Source organism: Pseudopipra pipra, chromosome 11 (assembly GCF_036250125.1).
Source record: "Pseudopipra pipra isolate bDixPip1 chromosome 11, bDixPip1.hap1, whole genome shotgun sequence".
Lineage (NCBI taxonomy): Eukaryota > Metazoa > Chordata > Aves > Passeriformes > Pipridae > Pseudopipra > Pseudopipra pipra.
Window position 1 is genome coordinate 12,934,832 of NC_087559.1, and position 26,544 is coordinate 12,961,375.

The window sequence follows — 26,544 nt, forward strand, 5'->3', positions numbered from 1 at the left end:
TGAGTTGGCTAGTTACAGCACTTTTTCTACTTTCTTTGTAATCTCAGGGAGCCAAATATTCTGCACATCCAGCTTGCCATTAAATTAACTACCATCTGCATACTGCACCTTACCTTACACCTTTCTTACCTGAAAAAATTATTTCAGTCACCTTAAAGATCAAAACTAAAGAAAGCCTAACTCACAACTCTAAGTAATTAAAAAAAAAAAATCAGGATTCTCTGTACTTCATTATTCTGTTCTGCAGATGACATTGTTTCCTCAAGACATTACAAAGATTCAATCTGACTTTTGAGGAACTTGCCCATTTCTTGCATCTGCAAGCTACAATCTGTTTTCTCCCTCTGCTCTGGAAAACCACTGGCTCCTGTTTCTGGCTTTTCAACTTTTCCCTGAAGGAGAACACTAACTGGAATATATGCAGTGTTCAGCTGTGGTTTACAAATGCATTCCTTCTGCACACCAGAAACTCACTGGGCTGCATGTGAACCTCCTATGAGCTTACCTCTTCATAATCCTTTTTACTTTCTGCCTGTAAGATTGAAGACCTGAAAGAGGAGAATGGAAAAGATAATTCTGTCTATTTAAAATGCCTCATAAGTACATTCAGCAAGGAAACTACAATTTCATCTTTGTACACTGAAGAAGTTACAAAAAGCTGAAGATTCTGTGCTGAGTGGAGTCAGCATCTAATTGGGGAAGGGAGGGACCTATGCTTTCATTTAATTGAAAACAGAAAAAAACCAAAATGCAATAATACATGATTGTAAATTGATTATCATAATCTTATTCTGAAATACTACTCAGCTACATTATAGAACTTACAAACAAAAATCCAGACTTCATGAAGTTAAAACATCTCAGATTTTGCTTCTAAATATCCACAAAATATATCAAGCTATAATCTGGCCAGAGGCAGACCATCTTTCTTTTCTTAATTGGTGAGTCCAGCATTACTCACAGGTAGCAGCAGTGTCAGACCACTCACTTTTTGCCATCAAAAGATGTTATCTGGAAGCAGTACCGTCTGTCCTCACAGTCCACAGCCATCACAGAGCAGTTGTCTATGTCCATGACAAGTCCCCCAGCCACGTCCCCTCTGGCCTGGCTCATCAGATTTCCACCTTGGGTGAAGTAAAACTGTCTCTCCCAACTAGAAGATACCAGCCCTGTCTTACTAAAAGATAAAAAGAGGTCCAGTTAGAGGATTAGGAGCTCAGCTGAGCTGGAAGTCACTTGGAATAAACCATTCCCCATTTCATGTTTTAGGTCAGTGTTACAGCTAAATTAAGCTCTCTCCAACTGGTTGTTTTTTCATGCTAAACCTATTGCTGGGCAAAGAACATATAAAATAATAAGAATTGCTTTCTTAAATTACATGAAACAAATTATAATAAAAAGGCATAAGTACTTCAGTTTTGATGATCAGCTTTCACAGCACTGCTTTACACAATATGCATATTCAAATTCTATGCATTACCAACAGGACCTCTGAACTCTGCACTTACATTGCTAAGACTAAGTTTTGAAGAACTTTGTGTTAAGAACCAGTTTAGTCATTTAAGATACCTCCATTTTCCAAGTATTTTGTACCATTCAACAAGATTTCCAAAATTTTGCTTAGAGTTGAGAGATGGAATCTTGTTACTTTCCCATTAAAATGCAGGGAAATTATATTCTCATAAACTTAAGTTTTGATGTGAAAATTCAGGCAAGATTAGACTAAAATGGGAATAACTATGCTTTGTATCCAAATGACACTATGTCAGTGTAACAATGAATTTAATACTAATTAGGTGAAGAAGTCCAAAGAAAGAAACAGAGTAGCTCCTATGGGACTTAATTAACTAAGTATGTAAAATCAGCATAGCTAACATCAACAAAAAATTTCTTCAGCTTTTTTAGCTTTCCTTTCCCAAAATCAAATATTCTGGAATTTTTAATTGACAAGTTAGTCTTACTTTCTTGCATTGAGATAGCCAGCTTTCCGTGTCAGATTTCTATGAACAGGAAATTTTGTAGGATCAGGATCAGGCAAATACAGTGGATCACTCGCCACTTCCAAGTCCTCTATGGTTTGTTGCATGTTTTCTACTTCACAGTCCATTTCCCTGCGAACACTAAGATAAATAATGTGTTATTAACAAGGATAATTTATTAATAAGTAGAAACAGAAAAAATAATTGTCTTGGTGACAGTTCAAAATTCAACAAAAACAACTTACTTTTGTACACTTGTGCCAATATTGGTCAAAAATTCTTCCAGTTGCTCAGTAAGATTTTCTGAACCCATTTTAAAAAAGCTTATCTTTAAAAAAAAAGAGAATTTAGTAATTAATAAAACTACATTAACAATTGATGAAGTCATAGGAGCTTAAAGCTTCTCAGAGAAATGTATTTTCATCTCTCATTCCCAACAAAGTTAAATTGAGTTTAGCCATAAGAAATCTCAGAACAGGAAGCCACAGAGGATGGCCCTGCCCTTCCCATTCTTAGATCCAGCAAAAAGCTGCACCTGAACAATAGGTTGCACCACCTACTTTGTTGCACAAAACATGCAGAGCTTGGTTCTTAAATACAAGCTGCAAAGTCTGAAAAAGAAGCAACAGTCCTTGCCTTTGGAAAGCTTTCAGACAGGGTGAGAAGTTAATTTCTGCTCAGGTCACTGTGGCAGTGCCAGATGCTGGGAAGTTTGACTTCTAAAAAAACCCCCATATTTGATGACACACTTCTGAAAATACAAATTAAGTCTCTCCAAAGAACTTTATCATGGTTGTATTTTCTGTTGCACCTGTCCCCAAATAATAATGAACTTATTTATATAAAGCAAAAACAAGCCAGAATGCTTTTTAGCATTCCAGTTCTTCCACACCCTTGATTGAAAACGGCAGTGAGGTGACTTTTGATGATTAAGTCATTTTAGAATAGCTGCCATGGGAATGAGTTTAACTGAGGAGGTTCACTTCCATGGGGACTCTCCTGCATGAAAGCTCTAATCAGCTCTTCCCATTAGGAGAATCAAGTACACAGCAATGAAATTTAGGCAGTGTATCAAACTCAGCCATCTGGGGTTTGGGGTAGAATTAACCTTTATATTTGTTACCCAGACTTTCCTAAAAGATTCTCTGATGGGAGTGAGGGCATATCATGATGGGATTCATGATTAGTGCTGGCTGAAGACACTGTTCCTGGCAGCAGCTGTGGCACCTACAAGGAAGTGGATGGGGTAGGTCTTTTTCTCCATTTTCTTCCTTGGAGGACAGTACAAAATCTTGCAATGGATTTCAGTACATCAACCTTCATGAAGTACTTTTACATCTTCTTTGGGACTTACAGGTTTCAGAATCTGAAATTACCTGAGCTTGCATGTATCCTAGCAAGGGTTCCAGCAGAGAAATTTTCTTTTTGTACTGGAGAGTATTTAATGCACAGAAATAATGCATCATAGTCTGATGCTGTTTTTTCCTGGAAGTATATACATCTTCTGTAACTTCAGCCTTGATCTGAAGAGCCACAGACAGGGGAGGGGAAAAAAGTAATGTTTGAGACTTGGCATTGATCACATGCCTTCTGAACAGCTTTACAGACAGCACGGAAAAACAACAGTCATGTTCTACCCTCTATCACCAGCAACTGCATGTTTTACTCTGCAATTCTGCTTCTCTAATTTATAGATGAGATACATGAAAAACAAATACAGCATTCTTTTCTCCATGAAAAGTATGGTTATTTCTTTTCAAAAACAATTTGAATATGGCATCACAATTTTAGTCCTAAAGCATTATCAGTTTTACAAGACAGGTATGTGTTGGGGAAACCTGCTTTTCTGTCTAGGCTGCTAAAACATAAACTATCAAATGTCAGGTGGAATCTGCCATACACTGTCTTGCATCACAAATACATATAAGATTAAAATTATTTCTTATCTCCTCTAAAAATCTTTATATTAAGTATTTTCTTTTACAAACCTTTTCATTTTCCCTTCTTTTTGACAACCGACTGTATCTGGTAATGGCAGCATCGTGGTCTGCAATCAGGAGAGAATTTATGATCATTTTGATAAACTAATGACTTATGAAACAGAGCAGAAATCTTTTTATATCACTGTGTAAGACAGACAGATGATTGCAAACTTCTGTCATGTTAACACCTTCAGGAACTGTTCTTCCAAACCACTACAGGAGGTAAAGTTTGTTTATTTATCCAGTCCTGACTTTAGTAAGTGAGCTAGCACTTTACTATATTTAGTAATTTTGGTAGCATAACCCTACATTATTTAATAATCATATATACAGTTTAAGTATTGTAAAAAACACTGTCAATTTGCCTTAATGCTTCAGTGCACGAAGCAGGGATTTACAAGTGAACCAAGGACAGCTGAGTGCCTAAGTATCACTGAAACAAATTACACCTTAATTAGTCACCTTAAGCCTACAGGCTTAACTCCACTAGTTTTCTGAATAAGCAATCTACAATACTGTTGTCTAGTAATATCTATAAGATTAAGTATTTTACACTTACCATTGCTTGCAATTTGGAAAACTTCTTTCAGAGTTAATATCTCTACAAAACAACATACCACGATTTAAATGAGTTGTTATTAACATAACAGTCATATATTAAGGTTTCTCATGTAATGTTTAAGTACTGAGCAGTTGTAGTTAACACCTTGCACCACACTGAGTTACCAGCACAGGCACTATGGGACCAGGAAAGTCTGCTCCTACTCGGGGCCTGGGTGTCATTTCTGTGGCTGGCTGGCTCAAAAAAAATTCTGTAATAATGTAAAGAGGAGCTTCTTTTCAAAAGTCTGTGAAAGATGTTATCAACACAAATGAGTCACCAGTCTAAGTTCTGGTTTGAGCTGGGGAAGTGAAGCACAGGATATGAGAAGTATCCAACCCCAGAACACATTGTGATTCCTCCTCCCTAAAATGAACCATGTTCTAGCTGATTATTTAGTCTCCCCGTGTCAGGGAACTGAAAGCAGCACAGTATCTTACACCTGTTCTGATCCTGACTGTGGTTTGTGTCATATTACAACATAAACAAGCAGAAAGCTGTGTTCAACTTTATGGGAAAGCAAATACAAAAAAAAAGCATGGAAAAGCTGTACAGGAAATGCCTTTGAAGTCCAGAAGGAAGTATGGTGTCATTACACACTACACCAGCTGGTGGCAGAAAACTTCCAGTGGGAAAATCTATTCTGTGATTATTGCCTCAGGGATCCTGCTCAGTGAGGACTAACAGGGGATTTTTCCAGGTTCTGAGAAGCAATATTAGCCTTGGGATATTCATGATCCCTTGCTCAAAAAGCATAATCTGTTTAATCTATAATTTTGCAGCAAACTACTGCCAAAGAAGTATTTTCCAAGAGTCATAAATAGTTAGAAGACTTATGGAAATCTTGAAATTTTTATTTCGATTTAGACCTAAAACATTCATATGTCAGGTGTACCCTCTCTAGAATGTTCACAACAGGGATATTGAAGTTATTCTGGTTTTAACTCTTATAATTTGCATTTAAAGTCCCTTTGCCATACAATCTATTCACTTCATCATCTTGAGTAAAATCTATCATAATCACACACATACATTATTTTAAACCAGGCAGAATAAGACACGACTGTTGCAAAAATCAGAAGCTGGAAGTACCTTATGCCTGCACACAAGAAGTCACCTGTATTACCAGCAGGGTTGAAGAACCATGTCACTAATTCTTAATATAGTAAGTACTACAACCTTGGCACTTTGCCCTTTGAGTTTAGTCCAGCAATTACAGTGATGTCATGGTATTAAAATATACACAAGTATTTCCTGAAAATGCAAATTATCTGAAAATTATTCTTTCCTAATGTTTTCCAGTAGCTGCAAAATGGTCATCTTGGACAGAAGATAAGTGCTCCCATAATGTAAGTAATACTTTTATTGAAATAATAATAGTGTTAAGTTCTTCAACTGTAATACTCTCATGAATAGAAATAACTTACTTTTTTTTTAAATGGGGAGATGGATACTTTGAGAGCTGAAAAAATAAGTGGCGTATTCTATTTAGTGAAACAAGAGCTATGGAGATTAAATGCTACATTTTATTGTTGCTGCTGTAGATAAAAAGCAATATTTGGTCAAGTGCTCTACCTTTTAGATCCCTTTCTTTAAACTGGGTAATAGGAAACATCATTGCATCTGCAAGCTGAGTTGAAAGTACTGCATGGCAAGAGCTGAGCTGAAAAAGACAAGAAAAGAATGAAATCTTAGGAAAACAATGCTCAGACCAAATCCAATCATGCCAAAAATGACATGTACTTAAACTACATAACTTAAACATCATTTTGCACATTCCTTTTTTGCAGCTAATTTTTTTTAGTTTCCAGATCTCACCACTAGTTATCTACAGAAGACTAAACTTTAGAGTTTAGTTTTTATCCAAACTTTTCAAACCTTATTCCAAGTTACTGGATCATGTCTAAAGATGGCCTCACACATTCAGTTTATTTCTCCAGTTTCTCTCCAGCCACCTCACAGCCTGTCTTTCACAGTTTACAGAGGTAAAACAAAATATGTTCCTCCTCCCAAAATGCTGTTTAAGTAGGGTTAAAAGTGAGGAGCTGGATCACAGCAAACATCCTGATTCAGCTCTTAATGGTGCTCAGTTGTCTGTCCTAAGAGTCAGCCTTTAATACAGACACCAGGAGGCTCCTGCTGTCTGTACCTAAAATCAGTCAGGTACCAAAATCAGGCAATACAAATACCCTCATGAAAACAGTCACCAGCTGCCACTCTGCAATATTTTTGGCTGTATTTACAGTAAGCTGAACTCCATTCTTTCCCAACAAGGTATCCTCTTTTTGCTGAATTAATTCTTTATCTTCAGGTTACATAACTTTAAATAGATGCTGCAATATACAATTAAGTGTTACCTTGTTGACAAATGAATGCCATTTCTGTACCTACTGTCTTAAAAAAGGCTGGAAAAATGAAGCAAATTAAAGTCTATACATGACAACATCAGCAAAACAGATGGAAACACTTGCCTCATCAATCACTTTTGCAAATTGCTGCAGAGTGGAAGTCATGACTTCATCATCTCCCCCCAGTGGGAAACGCTGAGAAAAGGTAAAAAAAGTTATGTTGTTGGCAGTGTTTCCTGCCATTCACAAAACCATTAATCATGTGTATGAATATATTAGGTATTCCATTATCTTAAAACATTATACAGTTAAAATACACTGAAGTTGTTCACCTCATTAGGTGCAGAAGGAGGATAGGGAGCAGCAGCCTCCTAAAAGAAGTAAATTTCTTGGTTTTAATGAGCATCTCAGAAAAGGGGGTCCATCAGCAAAGCCACAAATAGGGAACCCTTCAAAAGTACAGGCTCCCAAGGAAAAAAGTAATGGATTCCATAGTCTTTGCTTTCAGAGATGGAATTATTCTCCCAGAGTAAATTACGGTTGTTAACTGGAAGTTGCTATGCAATCTCTTTGTGACTACTAAAATTAAAGCACCTAACAGTAAACAGGTTTATAAAATAAAATCAAAGCAAAACCACCCTAAGCAACCCCCAAAACACTGATTCAAAAGTAAAATATTTTAGAACTTATTAATATTCTTCATGTAAAAGGAATTAATTCCAGTAGATTCTTTTGGCAAAGGTTTGAACCACCAACCACAGCAATTCATTTTGTATGGACCAAACCTAAACACATTCTACATTGTGCTCTGGGAGATAAAAGACTACAAAAATACACAGTCCTGACCACATAAAGACAACAATGATTTACAAAGTACCTGTTTCTCATATTCCTTCAGAAGCTTTGAAGTCAGATGAGTTGCTGCACTTAATTCATTCTGATGAAGAAAAGGCAAAAAAGTAAAATCAGTACAAAAGTCAAGCAATTCAAGTATATACAAATTAAAAATACAGCCATAAACTCAATTGTTCAGAAACCCACACAGATTCTGTCTGGCATAAAAGTGCAGTTATTTATAGACAATGAATGAAACATGAACATAATGTGGGAAAAAAAATCTCCCACTTGGTACATACGATTACATACACCAAGATCATTTAGTGTGTATAACATTTTAGAAACACCTGGGAAATACAACAGAACTACTTGACCAGAAAACCTTTTTGTCATAAGAAATTCTGTTGCAAAAGAAAGCACAAGAATTTAGTCTTTACCACACCCTTATAGAAAAACAATCATTAATCCTTACTTTGTTTCGCTTCTACATTTAAAGAATGGGGAAGTTAAAAAAACCGTATTGCTTATAGTCATTTCAAAAAAAGAAAGAGACTTGAAATGTGGTTCAAAAGCTTTATAATGCATTCAAGAATTTCATGAACTCTACCTGTGCATCATATATTCTGTGCATGGCTTGAAATAACTGATTGATGTAATTGGATATTGCAGCAGCATCTTCTTCAAATACTCCCAGCAAAGAGCGGGTCTGTAACAATCAAACAGCCAAAATACCAACACAGCAAGTTAGAAAAGTAGCGTTTAAATGTAATGGAATTTCAGAATTAAGTAGCATTGCTTCAGGTTTCATTAATGAAAAGTTTATAAACCCTCCAACACTGTTTACAGGAATGATACCTGTTGCATGCCAAAGAATCTTATCCAAGCTCAGCCTCACTCCTACTGTCGGCCTCTCTCCAGGTTAATGCATTTTCAGAAAGGAAAGGACAAAGGGAGATGAACAACTGTGTTAAAAAGTTGAAACTGTGGGCAACTACTGGAACCACTATGGTACATCCCTAAGGAAAAGGGTAAAGATGAGTGGTATTAAACAGCATGCCAGGAATACAGGTTCCTTCTGCAGTGAGATCCAAATAAAGGCTGTGGTTTTCCCATATTGTCCAACCTGCACAAAGACAGTTGCTGGCTGTGCTTGGACCTGTAATTCACCTGTGCAATAACCACCAATTCTGTGACCAAAAGGTTGAGGAACTAAACCCCCACCAAACCAAACAATACAACCTACATCTGGTTGTCCTCAAGACAAGTGTTTTCACCACTGAAAGGGAGTGAAAAGATCTGTCCTTTTGTCCTTATCTCAGCTTGTCAGTCTGTTTGTTCCTTAGCTGGTGTCAGGCACAAGCCTGATGACTCTGTGTTCTACTGCACTGCCCACATCACTGAGGAAGGTGCTTAACAGCATCCACCTCAAAAATCAACCTCACTGTCCACCTATTAGACTTCAAAACACTGATCTCTATCTGTGAGCCCACCTATTCAGTTTTTCCACTCAGGTCAGTCCAAACCTCGCCCTTTGGCCAGAAGTAACCAGAGAGCGTGTCACAGTCCTTGCGCAAGCCAAGTGACACCCCTGCTCTCCCTGAGCTGGAATGACTGACTTGGGATGAGCAGGCAATCAGGTCACTCAGGTATAATTTGCCCTTTCAGCTTAAATGAGATGCTGACTCGGTGTCCTTGCATCCTTTTTGCACTTGGAAGCAAAGTTAGTCCTCACTACAAGGATATTGAATGGCTTCCTTCCACCAAGACAGAAAGCCCAGAGGGGGAAGAGCAGAAGATGTTCCTGTAACTCTGCACAGGCTCCACTGGCTTTTCCTATTCTAAAACATTGGTTGGGATGCTTGGATGTAGAAATAGGAGTATTGCTTGCAAGAGCCACAACAGAAACACTTTAGTAATGTTTTAGCAAAAAGACTGTGCTTTGGTTTTAGGTTTACATTAAAATTAATGCCCAGACAGAAGATTGAAAGAATCTTAAGTACGTAATTGGGGGTTTTCCCAAATTATGATTGTTAAACACTTGAAATTGGAAATTCTCTTAGTCTTCCCTAGGCTGAATAACTGTGGTTTCCTCAAAGAGGAGGGGAAGGAACTAATGGGGCCTGGGAAAAGAATAAAAGACTGGCAGACTTTAATGCTGGTTCTAGCTTATAAAACAAGTGGAAAAGGGAGATAGAGGAGGAAAGAGGTGGAGAAGAACTCAAATCTTTGCCAGGTGTGGCAATATGTGTCATCCTAACAGCCATGACTCTCCCATTAAAGGAGACAGACACGAAAGAATGCAAAAGAAAAAATTACATGGTACTGTAACCACTGAATTATATACTCATGACCTTTAAGCCTGACCACAAATAAACCTGAACTTGTAATTTAAGGGAATATCATGTAAGGTTTCGGGATTACACTTACTCTTTAAAACCAAACACTGAAGAAAAATGGTATTCTATGTTTTTTATGTTAAAAAACTGGCATTGTATGAAACTGATAGAAAGAAATTAACCCGAAACTATAAACAAATTATGGCAGACTATTGCTTAGCAGAAAATTAGAGGAATTGTTCACTCATGTTTTTAGTAAAACTTTGCCTCATTTTGCATGTTCTTTAGGATGCTTTCAAACTGTGTATATGAGCAGGGAAACAGAAAAGCACCAGCGAGAAGCTGCACAAAGAAACCACTTGGTTAGAAGTCAGTGAACTGTGAAGGCTTCTATGCCATGCAATGTACTACTCACAGGTGATACTGCAAGAGCCTGTGCTATCCAATCTCTTGGCTTTTTTGTTGTGCAATGCTTTGGGAATGCAAATCAGTCTGAGCAGAAACTCTCCCTAAATATACACTGAGTGTGTAATATATGTCCTGAGTTCTGACTTAAATTGCTCTGCTTTGCATAGCAAAAGACTATGTAAACTTGGCATTTGGTTTAGGCCTGACAACACAGTGGTTAGATTTTTATCCTGTGACAACAGGAAGTGAAAGGGGTTTGAAATTTTAGAAAAGGCCTTCCTTCCCTCAGACACAGAATAAGTTTGATGTTTATATACCTACAGTTGGTGTCTGGAATCTGTCTAAGCTCCGGGCCATAGTTCAGCACTAAACAATGACCTGGGCTGATGAGCTTTTTCATTATCACAGTAGGAATGCATCAGTCATGGCAACTCCTCAAGAGGAGAGTTCTGCTTTCTTCAAGCAACATTTGTTGTCATTTCCATTGCACTGATTTCAAAGTAAGAGAAATTAAGTAATGTAACAGAAATGGACTAATGTAACAGAAAGCTACAGAATCCTTGCTATGTTCTTCTAAGACATGGTTGCCAGAATTCACCTAAACCAGAAAATTATATTGGCAAATCCAATTGTTTAAGCACAACAAACTCATTGGGTTGAATTAGACTTTGCTAGTCTGTGTCACAAATAACCTCAAACTACTCTAGAATTTACAATTATGTTCCAATAAGAAACCTTTTTTGCACATGCTTCCCGAACGTCCTCAGATGATCCTAAGTTTATTTTACATTTGGCATTTCCTATAAATATGAATAGTTCTGACTTCCTTATACTAAGATTATCAAGAGATAATTATTTTTTTTTAATCACTATTGTTGTAACACTTTCAAAAATTTTTCCTCCTCATGAGATGACACCACGTTTAGCCAGAGGCCCCATGACAGGCCAGATCTCATCTCACATGTAGTATCTGAGCTATTTGGGGCACTGCTGTTCAGAAAGCAATGACTCCCTTTCTGCATGGCCTTCTAGTGCCTTCTCTAAGTCGTTCCTCCCCTTGGTTTAGAATTGTTAAAGTGACTGTCATTTTAGAGAGTTAAAATTCCCTATTAAGCAAGTGAAAGTTTTTCTTCCGATGGCCAAGGAATCAAAGCTACAGCACAGATGCTGTTACAATACAGGACGTCTTGCTCACTACGTAAACTGTGCATCAGAGCAAGGATCTTAATTTAAAAGGCTGCAATAAAGGAAAACACACTGTAAACTTTTTTTCCCCCACATCTAAGAAGAGCACTACAAGTACCTGCTGTTGTTGCTGCCAGCGAGAGAAACCCGTGCAATGGAATAAAGCCTTTCCTGCTTTAGAGAGCAATGCCACCGCACTACGGGGCATCTCTGACAAAGGTCAGGCACAGCAATGGCACGGAAGGATCGGGGCAATTAAAGGCCTTTGGGCTCCATGTGCTTCCCCCCTACTGTCAGCACAAACCACCGCCGCGACCCAACACCTCCTTTTCGCATGGATCTATTAAACCTTAACGCGGTTTTAGCGAAAGATAAAGATAACACAAATCGCCTTGAGAAGCGAAGACGGGATTTTGTCATCACGAGGTGTCCAAAATCACTGCCGAGCGCGAAGGCGGGGGCGGGGAGGTCCGGGGGCCGGCGCGGGCTGTGCCCTGCCCGCGATGCTGAAGCCCACGCAGTGCCCGGCCCATCACCGGCCCATCGCCCCCCGGCCCCCGGCCACCAGCGGGGACGGCCGGGACGGGCAGGACGAGCCCAGACCGCGGTCGCAGCCCCTGCGCGGGGCGGGAGCACAGGGAGGCACCGGCCGTGCGGGAGCGCTCCTGCCGCGCCGCCGGGAGCGTCCCCCGCGCCCGTCCGTCCGTCCGTGCGCCCGTCCGGGGCTCGCCGGGGGCCGGCAGCGCCGGGGGAGCAGCGCTGGGCCCGGGGCGCAGGGGCCGGGCCCGATCCGGCCCCCGCCGCGACCGTCTCACCTGCGGGCTGTCCTCCAGCGTCTCCTCGATGGGCAGTTTGTCGATGCCGGGCATGGCGACGGCCGGGCCGGGCTGAGGCTCCGCTCCCGCAGCAGCTCCGCTCCCCCCGCGGGCCCGCCCGGACCCGCCACGGCACCGCCACCCCCGCCCCGCGCGCCGGACGTCCCGCCCCCTGCCCTTCCCATTGGTCCTTCCGCCCGGCCTGCCCGCTTCTTATTGGCCGGCGAGGCCGTCTGTCTGTCCGCCCTCGCGCGGGGCCGTCCCGCAGCTCCCGCCCTCGCGCTCGGCTCCTCAGGGCTGAGGGACCGGGGGGTCCCGGGAGCGGCTCCAGGGGAGCGGAGGGAAGCGGAGCGGGGGTACCGGGGACGTGTCCCAGCTGAGGTGACAGCCCAGCCGTGCGGGTCAGGGCGCCAAGCGACTTGTGTGCAGTCCGGAGGCTGCTGCTCTCTCCTCACGGACGACCGCCTCGGGGGCCAACCCACAGCGCGGTGACGCCGTTGTGCCCCTGCCGTGATGGAGCAGCTTTGGCACTCTTTCACGGCACCTTTGGGAAGTCTCCGCTTATCCCTGCCGTGTGGGTGGGTCCCAGGTGCGGGCCGGTCTCTCGTACCGTGCCTGCGGTGAGAGGACCAGAGGAAAGGGCATTAAACTGAGACGAGGGAGATTCAGATTAGATACTAGAAAAAAAATTTCACTGTAGCGGTGCTGGGCTGGCTGTTGGACTGGATGATCTTAAAGGTCTCTTCAAACCTTGGTGATTTGATGATTCTGTATATCTCTCCACCCCTTGAAGAAGTATTTCTATCCCTATCAAGCTAGTTTTTTGTTACAAAGTGCTGAGGTTCCTGGTGTTGACCACCAAATTTTCCCCTTCAGAAGCCAGAGTTCAGTTCTGGCGGGCTCCCTGCTCTCTTAGACTGGATAAGTTTGGTGCTATAGGTTGGAGGCCAATTTTAAATGCTTAAAAACTATTGTGAGGGCTCGCTGGAGTTGAACCAGATCATTGGTTGAACTCACAAACTGGTTCAACTCTGAAATTACTTAGAATCATAGAATTGTAGAATTGCTAAGGTTGGGAAAGACTTCTAAGACAAAGTCCAACTATGAACCAGCACCTTTGTGTTCACCACCAAACCACGGCCCCAGTTGCCACATCCACACACCTTTTGAACACTTCCAGGGATGGTGATTCCACCACTTCCCTGGGCAGCCTGTGCCACTGCCTGACCGCCTTTTCCAAGAAGAAATTTTTCCCAGTATCCAACCTAAACTTCCCCTGCAAAGCTTGAGGCCGTTTCCTCTTGGCCTATTGCTTGTTACCTGGGAGAAGAGCCCAGCTCCCACCCGGCTACAACCCCCTTTCAGGTAGTTAGAGGGCAAGACTCGATAGACTTGATGATAATTTTTAGATATATTTATTATTACAGCTAGAAAAAAAAAGAGAGAAAAGAGGCTGTTTCCTTGATACTTTTGCCTTTTTGGGACCAGGTGAACTTAGTATAAAGCCAGATTAGAAAGTGCATGAAGTGCTTTCAACAGAGCAAATGATTAACAATTGTTTAGTTCTGCTATGGAGACGTTTCTTTATGTTGTACCAGATTGTGGTTTACCTTTAAAAGCAGATAAAGTCTGGTGTTAAATTACAAACAACTAAAGATTTTTGAGGTAAGTTTTTTGTTTGTTTGATAGTTTGGGTTTTTTTTGTGTGGGGTGTTTTGGTTTGGGGTTTGTTTGTTTGTTTGTTTTCCTGTAGGGAGTGGTGAAGAAATTTCCAAGTTAGTACCTTGTTCAGTCAATTCATTTACCAGCTCAGCTGTGACTCACCTGACCGAAGCAAGTCACGCTACTTCTCTCTTTCCTTGTCATATGAGGATAATAATTCAGAGTTATCTTACAAGGTATTATGAAAACAAAGTCTTGTATCTGTAATTATGTGACAGAGCATTGGCTCATGACCTGCTTTCTGGTGTTGAGATCAGTTAACTTGTGCCTAAGTTTTACAGCAGTCTCCTGTAAGAAATGCCTCTGTTTTGTGCTGTAAGATGCATTTCCCCAGCAGAATTCAGGAAGGTAATAACTTTAAATGGAATTGAGTTTAGTTAGCTTTGTATATTTGCAGCTGTAAGTGGCAGAGAAAAAAAAAAACAACATTTCTTAGCTGCTATCAGTAGAGAACAGCTCCTTGAGAATTAAATGTTTTGTGGAAGAGAAAACAATATCCTAACAAACATGCCCTTTAAATGCAGAAATGTGCTTTATTATCCCTGCTGGCATGTAGCATAGAAATGTGTCTTGTTTCTGTTGATCTTAGTAATTCAGTTTAATGATTTGGTTTAGTGGGTGGCCCTTCTAATAATTCTGAAGTGTACCAGGGCTTCTCAGCTTTTTTAATATGTCCTTTATGCTGACACATTCTGTGTGTTACTTGTTACTTTTCTTGTTCTTACCTTTTGTGCATGTTTTTCCAAATGATACAAGGTATCCAAAAGTTTTATTTGAGCTATGAATTTGACACCAACAGGTGAGATTTGATAGTAAGGAATTGAAGAATCCCTCTGAACCCTTTAATAAGTACATTTTTAGTGTTACACTGCTTTCAGCATTTTAGGCTTTTTCTTATCATGTGATTTATTTTTTGATTTGGGTTTTCTGATTTGTGGGACTGACGGGGGTTTTTTGTCCTTTCTGCAAAATATTTACTAAGAGGCCTTAAAAATGAGAGGAACTAACACTTGGCACTATATAAACAGGAAGAAAAGCAGCCAACAGCTCTTTAGAGTATTCCAGATGTGTGCCCTAATGGAGAGAACATTTTGCCTCTGCTGGAGGGTGAAAGGAGCTGTGTGGATAAGGTGGGCTTTAATTGCATGTTTCTCGCTGTTTAACACACTGTTTCTCAGACTTTTGCTCGTGGCACCCTTGGATTTACCTTGAATTTATCTGTCTTCACTTAATCTCCTTGGGTCAAAATAGCTTTTTGGCTTCAGCCAAAAAAATAGCTACTACTTTTTGGTCATGTTTTGTTAAAATTGGTGTTGCCATTTTTGCTTAAAAAAAGCCTTTGACTTATGAAGCTGATGTAGAATGTAGTGTGTGTTCATCATGTTCAAAACATATCTGAAAGGGAGCTTTGTACAGAACAACTTCTGAGGTGGTAAAACATTCATGCAGTGGGTTAAAGAAGCTGTGGGAAAGGTGAGATGAAAGGCAAATGTTTGGAGTGTGATAAGTAATCAAGAAAGATTATATATACTGTTTATACCTTTTCATAAAGCTGAAAATGTTGTCCAGTGAAAGGTGACCCGGCAGCTGAGTAGCAGTGGGGGGGAAGAGCAAAAGGCAGCAAGAGCAAGGGTTGGGGTTTCAGCCCAAAGCCCCCAAGAGCTCTCAGTGTGGTCTCTTGAGCTGCTGTAAACAGCCCTTAGAGGCTTCACATCGCTAAAGAACAAGAGCTTCATCTACTAAATGGATGAACTCCACTGTCCCTGGGCAAAAAAACCAGTGGTGCAAAGTCTGAAAGGGAGATTAGTTTGCTGCCTCATCAAGAATGTGATGCTGTAAGAGGATTGGATTTGCATATCCAAGGAGCAGTGAGTTCTCCTATAATTGATTAGTTAGGATTCTCAACTTAATGTTTGTTGTGTTGCTCTAATTGCCACTACAGAGGTATTTAGCTAAAGGTCTATAGGTAATTTCACATAGGTTGCAAGGCAAGTATTGATGAGCCAAAATAACAAAATGCAGTTTTGAAGTGAAGGCTCAAGGTCCATTTACAGTTACAGCAGGAATTCCTAGAAATTTAATCTGTAATACCAGGTATTCCTGAATCTAAAACTTGAAGTATTCTGTCCTGTGGAAAGTGTATCTTCATCCTAATTTCTTACAGAAAATTCTGTTGACTGTTTATCTTGATGACAAATAGTTTTACTCTATAGCTCAGCAAACTTCTCTTCAAAGAAACCCAGCAACTTTTGAATGAGAGACCTGCAGCCAGACTTTCCAGTCTGTCATCTCTACATATATGTTGTTTAAGAATCATAGAATGGGTGGGGTTGGGAGGGCCCTTTAGGGATCATCCAGTTCCAGTGCCCCTTTGGGACTTTTTTCACTCGATAAGGTCACTCGAAGCCCCATCTTGGGGGCTCATCTTGGACACTTGAAGGGATATAATGGAATTTTGGTATAATGCAGACTTCTTATCTCTAGAATAATTTGTCTTTTCATGTGACTTTTTGATAAACTTCTGCTCCTATATGCACTTGCAATCGTGAACTCTGTTTAAAAACAGGAGTGTTGAGATGTTTGTGACTGCATTGTGGTCTCCAGCTCTGATTCAATTCAACATTGAGCAATGAATATAATATGATTAATTTAGAGATAACATGGTTTCTTACTCCTATGACATTGCTGAAGGAATTTAACAGCTGAGAAGCCCAAACACTGGATGGCAGTGTTGGGTGATGTCCTGGCCTGTGCCAAGTGAATGAGTTAACTGGCTTTGACCTATTTTATGGAAATTCATTTTGAGAGCTACTAAGATCTCTTTTCCTTGAAAATTCATTAAAAAGCTCTGAAAGAATGTTTCCAACTGGGAGTTAAAAGCAGACTATCCTGAAGGATGGGGTTTTTTCCATCTTCCACAATCACAGAGAGACCAGAAATAGCTTATAAATACTGAGTTAACTTCATGGTTAGCTTTGGGAAGGTGTGTGGAAGATATGAGCTTCTCATAAATGTCTCTCTGACCACCACACATCCTTGTCTTTATTGATAGCTCTTGGTAGCTTCCTGAAGGGAACACCTGTGGGGGTATTTATGTCTTTGGGACGTGAAGGTGTGTTAATCTGAGTCTCAGCTGGGTGGCTCACTTTGATTTCATTCATATTTATCCAGGAGAAATCAATATTTTTTACATGTGTTTTGTGTCACTGTGTTGGTTTTTTAAGTTGTTTAAGAAAACTAGTGGGCTGTGTTTGAAAACTAGCTTTTTGTATTATAATCATTCAGAGGGTTTTTTTGTATTATTATTACCCACTGGTTTCTGGATTGAAGAGTGTCTCTCTATTGGTGATCATGCTTGTTACCTCTTTGGGACAGAGAAACCTGTAAGTAGCTCCAAGTTCAATACAGAAGGAGATGTATTGTTTTCTTTTTGACTTTATGTGTTTTGTAGGATTTAAAAAAGAAAATTAAAAGCTGGTGTTCCACTTAGAGACTGTAGAGGCAGAAAACTGATCTACCTATCCCTGCTATACAGGAGGCTTTGCATGGTCTCCTCAGGAACTCCTGGGCCTGATGTACAGGCTGAACACTCTGAACTGCTTTGTTGAGGCCAGAGTTGTTGGGCACAGCTGTACTGAGACATAAAGGGCTGTAAAGCCCTTGCTTAACTCTGCTTCCCAGTGACCTCTAGTTCACCAACTCCTCCAGCAAGCTGTGCTTTCATACCCAGGTCCTTCTGGCTTTTCTGTAAATCTCCCCTTGTGGTTGCTGGGCTGTCAAATGGTGGCTGGAGCTCAGCTTGCAGGTGGTCACTGCAGGTGGATTGGTGCCTCTTCAAGATCCAGTGACGTGTGCTGAGAAGTGCCCTCGGAAAGAGCACTCCTGGAATTGTCACTTTTGAAGAGTTTGGTTTGACAACAATCTTATTGCACAACACAAAATCAGGCCAGTAAGAAGGGGAAACTTTTGCATCCTGAAAGGAAAATATTGTTTTCATTTTTGCGTGTTATAAAGTAAAGCTTTGCCCAAAATAAAAAAAGGAGGAATTTCTGTAGAGAAGTTGTCCTGAACCAAAACCTGGTTTTGAGCATGTGACATGTAAATTGTGTGGCTGATGGCTGAGGCTGAATATAAAAATGTTATAGTCGTAGTTTCTCTACAATGGATGAGATCAGAATTCTGTTTGCAGACTTTGAGCCTTGTTAAAAAGCCTTTATCTCCTTTCTCCTCACTACTCATATATTTTTTTGTAATTTTAAGTGTTTGCTCTGTAGGATTTAAATATACTTCTACTGGATATAAACCTACAGGAAGGGAGGGACCTCTACCAGAGAAAGGGAATTTTTAAACCAGTAAATTTGAGTGTACTGCTTCCTTTACTTTAAGTTTTGCTTTTACGTTGCAAAGAATTATCAGGAACTGTCACATCTGGTATGTTTCAGAGAAGCTGCAACAAAGTTATTTTAATAAGAAAAATGAATGCATGAATTATTTAAAATAGTTGGTGCAACTGTTCCTATTAACTAATCCAGGCACTTGGAAGGCAATTACACTGAGCTTTGACAACATTGCCAACCCACTGCACAGTGCCTTATGCCAAAAGCTATTGTTGTTTCATTGACCACGTTCGCCATTACATATGCATATGAAAAAACAGAGGCATTTTCATCGGGATTACCCTAATAGCATTAAGAGATTATTTTTAAAATTTCCTTGGAAGGAAATTCACTTAAATGAGATTACTTATTACTTGACTGGTTTCCTATCATGCTGCTATGTTTAGGTAAGTGGAGTCCATTAGAGTATAAAGTTTTTTAAAAAACTGATTTTATACATTAATGATTTCAAATAAAAGAGAAGTACTATATTTGTGCACAGCTTCTTTTGAGAAAGTTAAGTCGATGCTCTGGTTAGGAGAGATAACACTTTTTGTCCCCCTTGGTGGCCCCCCTAGTGTCACCATTAGTTGCTAATTACTTGCAAACAAATAAACAATTAACTCCTCGTGCCTCTTGGTGGGAGAGTTTTCATTGACATGCTAAAACTTTCTAATAAAAGATTTTAATTAATGACGTTGCAAATCCAACCCCCTTGTCAACACAGCTATAAGGACTTGTGGAGAAATGCAAGTGCAGTGTCCCTGCTATGCTGGCTGAGGGGGAGAGCATGGCCGGGCCATCGCTGTGTGCTGCCAGTGCAGCAGCAGCGCCTCAGAACCTTCACAAAGTGTCTGGCTTTGTAGAAAATAAAAGCACACAGTGCTCGTTTTCAATCGAAAGTATTTTGGGACTGGAGCAGAAAAAAGATGCCATTCCAGCTGTGAAACCTCACAGACCCTGGGTGGATGCATGCACCAGCTTGGGTAAGTCAGTCTGGTTTGTAGTCTGTCAGGATCTTACTCTAAAAATATTTGCATGTTTATATTGGAAACCAGTAAATTGAAGCTCTCCTTTGCTTTCTTTTTCTAGTTTTAGGTGATGACAGTAATCCCCACCTGCAAATCCCTGTTGTTTGCTATGAAAATCCATTATTTCTTGCTAACAGTGATCCAGCGCAAGAGGAAAAAGTTTTGAAATGTGAAAAATATTTTTCAGTCACTGAAAGGCTGTCTTTCAAACGGGAATTGAGCTGGTACAGGGGTAGAAGACCCAGAACTGCATTCACTAGAAACCAGGTAGGGCTTTTCTCAGTATTTAACAAGTGAGTAACAATGGAGTTCAGTGAAATGTTGGTAGAAGCCTGAAACAGCTGCCTAATGCAGTGTGAGGTTCTTCTGCAGAGAGAAATGCAATCAGGAACTAGTGCCAATTAACAGGAGTGTTGCTAATTTCAGCAGAGCTGTGTTTATGCATGGAATCAGAGTTGTGCAAACCCTGCTTGGAAGTCTCCTGTTGAACAAACTAAACCTGTTTTTCTGTATTTCTTTTCTGTATTACTGCTATGAAAGTAGTGACAACTATTCAACAAGTGTGTTTTAAACTCCTCAGATTGAAGTCTTGGAAAATGTTTTTAAAATGAACTCCTACCCCGGCATTGACATTAGAGAAGAGCTAGCTCGCAAATTAGACTTAGATGAAGACAGGATCCAGGTAATTAAAAATGTATTTGAACTTTTCTGTAATTGCATTTATACGTACCCTCTGGTTATATAAATAAGTAGTTTGACAGCAGTAGCAATAATATTAATAATCTCAATATGAATCAATGTACTTATATGTAATATGCCCTCCATGATTTGTGAAATAGAAGCCATTTAATTCCTTCTGAAAGCTAAAACCTTATTCCATAGCATTGGTGAGGCAATAATCACTATAATACTTCCATGATATCTGCTCTGTTAATCTCTAGTTATCATGTATGTAACTTGATCATTTACTTCCATGTTTTAAAATCATGTTTATATGATGTTTATCACCATATTTGAAAAACAAATATGGAACAGATATTGAAATAATTTGTATAACTGTCTGAGACTGTCAGTAGAGCATAGATTTGTTAAGTCAGTGTTTGAACCTCTGTCTTCATCTGATCAAAACCAAGGTCTGCTCAGGAATATTGACTATTGATTTCCACATAGTCCAATATTATAAAAATATTGTAGACATTAGAAATTGGGCTTCACCTTGATGTTTATCGAGCTTTTGATGCAACTATTATATTGGGGTTGATGGGAAACTTGATGTCGCAAATGAAGACAGAATTCCAGATGTTTGAGATCCTCCAGGGTCTGACTATCACTGAAATTAATGCTAGTTTTTATATTAATTGCAGTGAAGCTGATCTTCACTTTGCAGTGAAGCTGGGGATGTTACTTTCTTTGTCTGTGCTCTTAGAATTCCAGCGAGTAGCTGCATGCCATCATCTGCAGATTTTAAATTTGCATTGAACTTTCAAAGAGCTGTCATCACACAAAATATTGTAATGCTGTGTGAATATATTTGTTTCAAACATTATTCTGCTTTCAGTGCTTTCTGAAAAGCCTGCCTTCTCTTTTCATTTTAGATCTGGTTCCAGAACCGTCGTGCAAAGCTGAAAAGATCACACAGAGAATCTCAGTTTCTAATGGTGAAAAATACTTTCACCTCCAGCCTGCTAGAGTAGAAAGAAGGATGGTTTGGTGTTACAGTACTACAACAGAGCACGGAGAATTATTAATAGCCTGTATTAAGTAATGGTATAGTAATTATGATTTTATGCCCAGATTTGAAAGTTTATTATAATTTTCATTCAAATAAACTGTAAATACTTGAAGTATTATTACAATCTACTTTTTGTGGAAAAAGTGAACTTTTCCTATATCTTTGAATAAGTATTTTCAGAGAAGTTGAGATATTTTTGCAGCTTAAAAAATACAAACCCTAGGTTGCACAAGATTTTCAGCTACTGTGAATTACTACAGCTTAACTGAAGATGATTTGACAAAGCTTCAAGGTTGTAGAAAAAGTCTGTTTAAAGGCTGAAATACACAATATGCAAAATAGATTTTGCTACCCAAAACAGACTATGTGTTACATAGGAGTTTAAATAGCTTATTTATAAAGAATATGATACCTTTTTCCAAAAATTATGTTCTTTATGAAAACTATCTCAAATGGAAGGGGTGATATTCAGCTGACTGTTCAGTTCGAACAATTGCCCACTTAAAAGAAGCTGAAAATTATAATCTTTTTATATAATTTCAATTAATTTAGGGTATTTGCCTATTTAATACTTCAACTTGGATATCTCCTCTCTTGTCAGTATAAGCATTCCAGTTATGGAAGTTGCCCTATTATCTTTTAATGACAGAATGTAGCATTTCACAGGATCAAATCAGTTGGGACCAGACCAGATATCCAGATCATTGCCATTAATTTTAGGGTGTGGGATTCATTTTTATCAAACATTACATGAAAGTTAATTATCCTCATATTTGATATTCAGCCTGAAGTCAAGGAGAGCCTTATACAAAACAACCCCCAACTCTTCATGGCCACAATGTAGGAAAACATTGTAAGTCCAGGTTTCTGCTGTTCTTTGTTCAGCAGAGCCCTGGGAACTTCCCTGAAGTGCTGAGGCCTTCAATGAGACTTCAGCCTGTATTTCTTACTAGACACAAATCCTACATTCTGTCATGAACAGACACAGTGTTGCTCTTCCTTTCTGCATGCTTTTATCCCTGATATCTGCTGTCCTGTGGAATGAAAGGTAAGTTTGAGAAAATGGGACAATAGAACAAATATCATTTTAGGTAATCTCATACAAGGAAAAGCTAAAGGGAAAAATGATCTGCCTTCAGTCCTTACTTAGTATTTTGGTTCATAGGTTGAACTATGGGAGTTCAGATAAAAACATTCCTATATTTTATGAAAAATATTGCTGAAAGGCTGCATTACTTTAGAACAGGTGGTGGCCATTTTATGTCTTTAACTTCACTGGCTCATTGCCTTCATTTTATATAGAATCCTTAAAATCTTGAATTGTTTGAATTCTCTGGGAAGTCTTAATATAAAAATAACAAACTTTTATCCAGTATTGAAATGTTAATTTTCTGTGCTTTGTGTTCCTAACTGAACTTCTGTTGTATCCTGCATTCCAAAATATTTGAGAGAACATTCACAAATAAAGCAATTCAAATTGAGCCAAACCCATTAGGAATAGTTCTTAGAGAAACTGAAATCTCAGTTCAGATACCTACCTCATCTGGTAAAGCCAATATTGGGAAGGCATTCTTCTGTTTTGTTTTTCTTCACACCTCAAAACATATACTGCCCATAGCTTAACCTTATTGCAGGTAATCTGAAACTATTGTCTACTTTACTGCTGGAAACAAGGTTTCCAGCAGCAACAGATTAGACTAATCTGTACAGATTGATGCCTAAGAACCTCAGTCTATTATCTGGCAAACAGCTCAATACATTTCATGTCTCCAATAATGGAACTGCTCTCAAGTGACGGAAGTCTGACAAAGCAATTCAAGAGAAGGAGTAGAATTGTAGCAGAATAATTATAGCAGCAGCCCTGGTATCCAGCTCTCAATCAGCAAATGTTACCAGCAGGGTGACTGGTTGGTGTGAGGTACTAAAGGTGTCCCACATAGTGCTGAGGGACAAAAAGTTTAAAAGCATCGCTGCATTATTTACTTCATCTTGGCTTAGCTTGTTCTTCCCAAGGTAAAGGCATTGGCAGATCAAAGGAGAACTTTTAACTTTACATTTCTACTTAAAAAGTAGAAATGATCGTTGTGTGAGGGGGAGCTGGGGCTGCTCAGCCTCTTCAGGGGTGTCAGGATCCCACCTGATTGCATTGCAAAAGGAGTTCATGTGGTCAAACAGGATTGTTGGTGAGGGAGGGGAATCCAGGGCTGCTGAAGAGCCTTCGGTTCGAGATTCCTTTGTGGGGAAACAGTGCCTTGACTTGTGTGACACGAGGGGAAAGAATTAGACAGAAAATGTGGAAGACTGGTCTTTCTATTTTGGGCACCCAAAGCTTATACTGGTGGGGCCAGCAGTATTTTCAGGAGAATCCCAGGAAGTGTGAAGTGCTGTGTTAGCATTGCACTGCAGCTTCTCTTTCTTAGATTGATTAGCAAACTGGAACACTATTCATGTGTGTGTTGAGTTTAGAAGAAGAAATAAATGGGATTTCTTCTAACATCTGTTTTTTTGCAGGATGCTGTTTATTAAGCAATGAGGTAAGAACATGATCAAAAATGATTATGATCAAAATGATTATGATCAAAATGATAACTTATGATCAAAAATGCTCAGGGATCCACAGCTTTGGTGTAGCTGTGGTGTAATTGCCAGTGACTTTCATATCCCTAAGTGTGTTTTACATTTGATCATATGGATGTGCTGTGGGGATGGTATTAGAGTGACAGAGTATGTAATGCATTGCCTGTGCCTTAATAAGAAAAAAACAAAAAGATAAAAAAGGAACAAAAAAGCAATGAAAGACTAGATTTTGCAAGTGTGTTTTGATCCACACTGTGAATTGGTGGGTGTGAAGTCCAGTGCCTTGAGCAAACAGAACGTCTGTGGATTCACACAGGCACCAGGAATGCTTTTCATATCAATTTTCTGGCTGGGAATGTTGGAAGGATCTGTATATGTGCCTGGTAAAACTAATACAATACCTAGATTCCAAGGGAAATGAATATTCCTTCTTTTTGGATTTATGTTCCAATGTTTTTTCCTTTCCTAGTTCCTAAACCAGTTTTCCTCTGCCACTGTGATGGCTTGAGAAGCCAATGAGTATAGTCTGTCACTCTTTTCCTTAATCTCGTGCAATTTGGAGCAAAAAGGACAAAAGTTAGCAGGTGGTATGAGATAGTCCTCTTCATTAAAAATTATCTATGTTATTAGTCTTGTTATTAATCTCTATAATATTTTGTGAATTTGCCATTTTTAAATTGCATATGTTTCAAACTCATTATCTCATTGTGACCTTTAAAAAAATAACCTCCATAACCTTGCACCAACTCAATTATTGTAACTTTTTTTCTCTAATCCTTTCTTGCTTTTTTAGCACCAAATTTTTATTTTACCAGTCCATGTCATTCATTTAACTCCTCCTATGGTTTTAAATGTCTGTCCACAATTTCTAGATTCTGTGGCAGTCTTTTGTCTGTGTATAACAAAATTAAGTTTTATATATTAAATGAATATATATCTTTTAATGATAGATTTCACACTTTTAATCTTTGGAATTGTATTGCATGGATCATAGTAATACTCCAAAATACTTTGGGATTCAGTTTCTATAAATGATGCCATATTAAGGAAATTAAGAAGATATCAGATGAGGTATTCTGCAGTAAAGATTGTTGGCTATTTATTTTGCTTTTTCATATTAAATCAGACTTTAAAGTCATAAATTTTGAAACAGTCTGTATTTAAACTGAAAGTGCTGGGCTGCTTCTGCCCTCTGGTGGTTGGAGTTAATAATTACAGTTCTACACGTTCATGGGATTTAATCCGGCATTCCCGAGCTGGGCTGTGGGCACAACAGGACCCTCCCACGGGGAATCACTGCCCCTTTGAACTGTACAGACTTTGTGTCTGAATTTAGATTCCAAGTGCATACACGTGCTTGATGTCAGGCCTGATTTGCAAAAGCTCCAAGTGTTCAGTAATGAACAGAACACAATGAAAATCAGTGGGTGCTTAATATTTTTGATGGTCTGAACATCCAGTCTTTTAAAATCTTGCCTCCAATATTTCTACATTTGAGAAAGGAGTTCTCAGGAAGAATTTATTCACAGAAAGGGCTGTTAGCCATTGGAATGGGCTGCCCAGGGAGGAAAAGTCACCATCCCTGGATGTGTTCAAGAAACAACTGGACGTGGAACTTCATGCCATGGTCTGGTTGACAAGGTGATATTCTGCTTGGCAAAATGGACTCAATCTTAGAGGTCTTTACAACCAAAATAATTCTGTGAAAGCATTTGGCAAAGTAGCCAGTAATTCTAAAAAAACACCCCTCATTATGGTGTAAAACTTAGAATGGCTTCTAGTATTACATCTACTGATATAACTGTTCTGAGATAATAAATACAGTGTTGTCAATGCAAATGTTTGCCAGGCAGAAACACTTATTGCCACCAGGATTTTCATTTATCATTGTTTTGTCATATTAGAAGGATAAGAAATCACTTTGTGCTCTTTAAATACTATGCATTTCTTAACGGTTTCTCTTGCATTTCAAAGCATTCAGTCCGACTAAAATGCTAAAAAATATTATAGTGGCCACCTTAATTTCCATCATGATTCAAATATTTGTAAGTTCCCAGGTAGATGTTTGGATTGAGACATACAGTGCAATGCAGTTCTCTCACTTCAGAGATGCATCTTATTCTGTGCTACAGGATGTGGTTATCTGACTATTTCTGCAAATTGCTCTAATTGGTTTTGGCAGAGAAAGGAAGTTACAGGGAAGCATTCTCAGGAGGCACCAGCTGAGGCTGGAGACTTTAAGACATAAGTTGGCTACATGTAAATTCCAGTTTAGGAGTGGCGTTTTCAGTGGTTGCTACTATTATAATCTAATTAGAAACAATAATTATCTCTTGTAACTTACCATATTAACAGGCTTTAACTCTCCATGGAAGTATTAACAAACCTTGTTCATTCCGGTCTTTTATTATCTGCATATTCATCTTATTCTTTCCAAAAATAAGCAGCTAACTCAATCCTGATATCCAACTGCTTCAAATTTGTGTTTTAAAATAATGTGCCAGACTCTAGATAAACAGAACCTTGAGTTTGTTTGTTTGAGAGGCAGGGCTGCCAGCAGCAATTGTCATTCCTAGCAGGGCCCTTCCTCTGGTGTTTTTTAAACCCAGTCTTGT

The 26,544-nt window shown here is 39.3% G+C and overlaps 3 protein-coding genes and 1 long non-coding RNA gene across 6 annotated transcripts in view; 3 read left to right on the forward strand and 1 right to left on the reverse strand.

The window, feature by feature from the left end:
* Positions 1-12,641, reverse strand: part of APPL1 (adaptor protein, phosphotyrosine interacting with PH domain and leucine zipper 1) — a 26,593-nt gene extending 13,952 nt beyond the window's left edge. The window contains exons 1-12 of the mRNA XM_064667623.1: positions 12,492-12,641; positions 8,355-8,453; positions 7,788-7,847; positions 7,034-7,105; positions 6,138-6,225; positions 4,521-4,562; positions 3,968-4,026; positions 3,356-3,502; positions 2,225-2,307; positions 1,962-2,120; positions 989-1,177; positions 506-548 (exon numbers count right to left, since the gene is read on the reverse strand). Coding sequence (XP_064523693.1) covers positions 506-548; positions 989-1,177; positions 1,962-2,120; positions 2,225-2,307; positions 3,356-3,502; positions 3,968-4,026; positions 4,521-4,562; positions 6,138-6,225; positions 7,034-7,105; positions 7,788-7,847; positions 8,355-8,453; positions 12,492-12,545 — 1,095 coding nt within the window. The 5' untranslated portion in view covers positions 12,546-12,641. The remainder of the gene's footprint in view (positions 1-505; positions 549-988; positions 1,178-1,961; positions 2,121-2,224; positions 2,308-3,355; positions 3,503-3,967; positions 4,027-4,520; positions 4,563-6,137; positions 6,226-7,033; positions 7,106-7,787; positions 7,848-8,354; positions 8,454-12,491) is intronic.
* LOC135420322 (uncharacterized) lies at positions 7,029-12,075 on the forward strand. Its single transcript, XR_010433468.1, has 2 exons — positions 7,029-7,115; positions 8,666-12,075. It is a non-coding gene; the product is annotated as an uncharacterized LOC135420322 (long non-coding RNA).
* A 2,600-nt stretch (positions 12,642-15,241) lies between the features above and the next one.
* HESX1 (HESX homeobox 1) lies at positions 15,242-21,464 on the forward strand. Of its 3 annotated transcripts, none has more exons than XM_064667633.1 (6): positions 15,244-15,343; positions 17,944-18,079; positions 19,313-19,575; positions 19,682-19,887; positions 20,201-20,302; positions 21,216-21,464. In XM_064667633.1, the coding sequence occupies exons 3-6, from the start codon at positions 19,359-19,361 to the stop codon at positions 21,312-21,314; spliced, it is 624 nt and encodes a 207-aa protein (XP_064523703.1). In that variant the 5' UTR covers positions 15,244-15,343; positions 17,944-18,079; positions 19,313-19,358; the 3' UTR covers positions 21,315-21,464. The 3 variants fall into 3 exon arrangements, with proteins under 3 accessions (XP_064523702.1, XP_064523703.1, XP_064523701.1); XM_064667631.1 differs by having other exon boundaries at positions 15,264-15,343; positions 17,665-18,079; XM_064667632.1 differs by lacking the exon at positions 17,944-18,079 and having other exon boundaries at positions 15,242-15,343; positions 19,317-19,575.
* IL17RD (interleukin 17 receptor D) overlaps positions 15,246-26,544 on the forward strand; it is a 58,442-nt gene continuing 47,143 nt past the window's right edge. The window contains exon 1 of the mRNA XM_064667621.1: positions 15,246-15,343. The gene's annotated coding sequence lies outside the window, so the exon portion shown is untranslated. The remainder of the gene's footprint in view (positions 15,344-26,544) is intronic.

What these genes read in the sequence shown, in the direction of transcription:
- HESX1 (XM_064667632.1), top strand. Translation starts at nt 19,359, where the DNA reads ATGCTGGCTGAGGGGGAGAGCATGGCCGGGCCATCGCTGTGTGCTGCC. An exon ending in CTGCATTCACTAGAAACCAG is followed by an intron (nt 19,888 to 20,200) that starts GTAGGGCTTTTC and finishes TAAACTCCTCAG; the next exon opens with ATTGAAGTCTTGGAAAATGT. An exon ending in TAGATGAAGACAGGATCCAG is followed by an intron (nt 20,303 to 21,215) that starts GTAATTAAAAAT and finishes TTTTCATTTTAG; the next exon opens with ATCTGGTTCCAGAACCGTCG.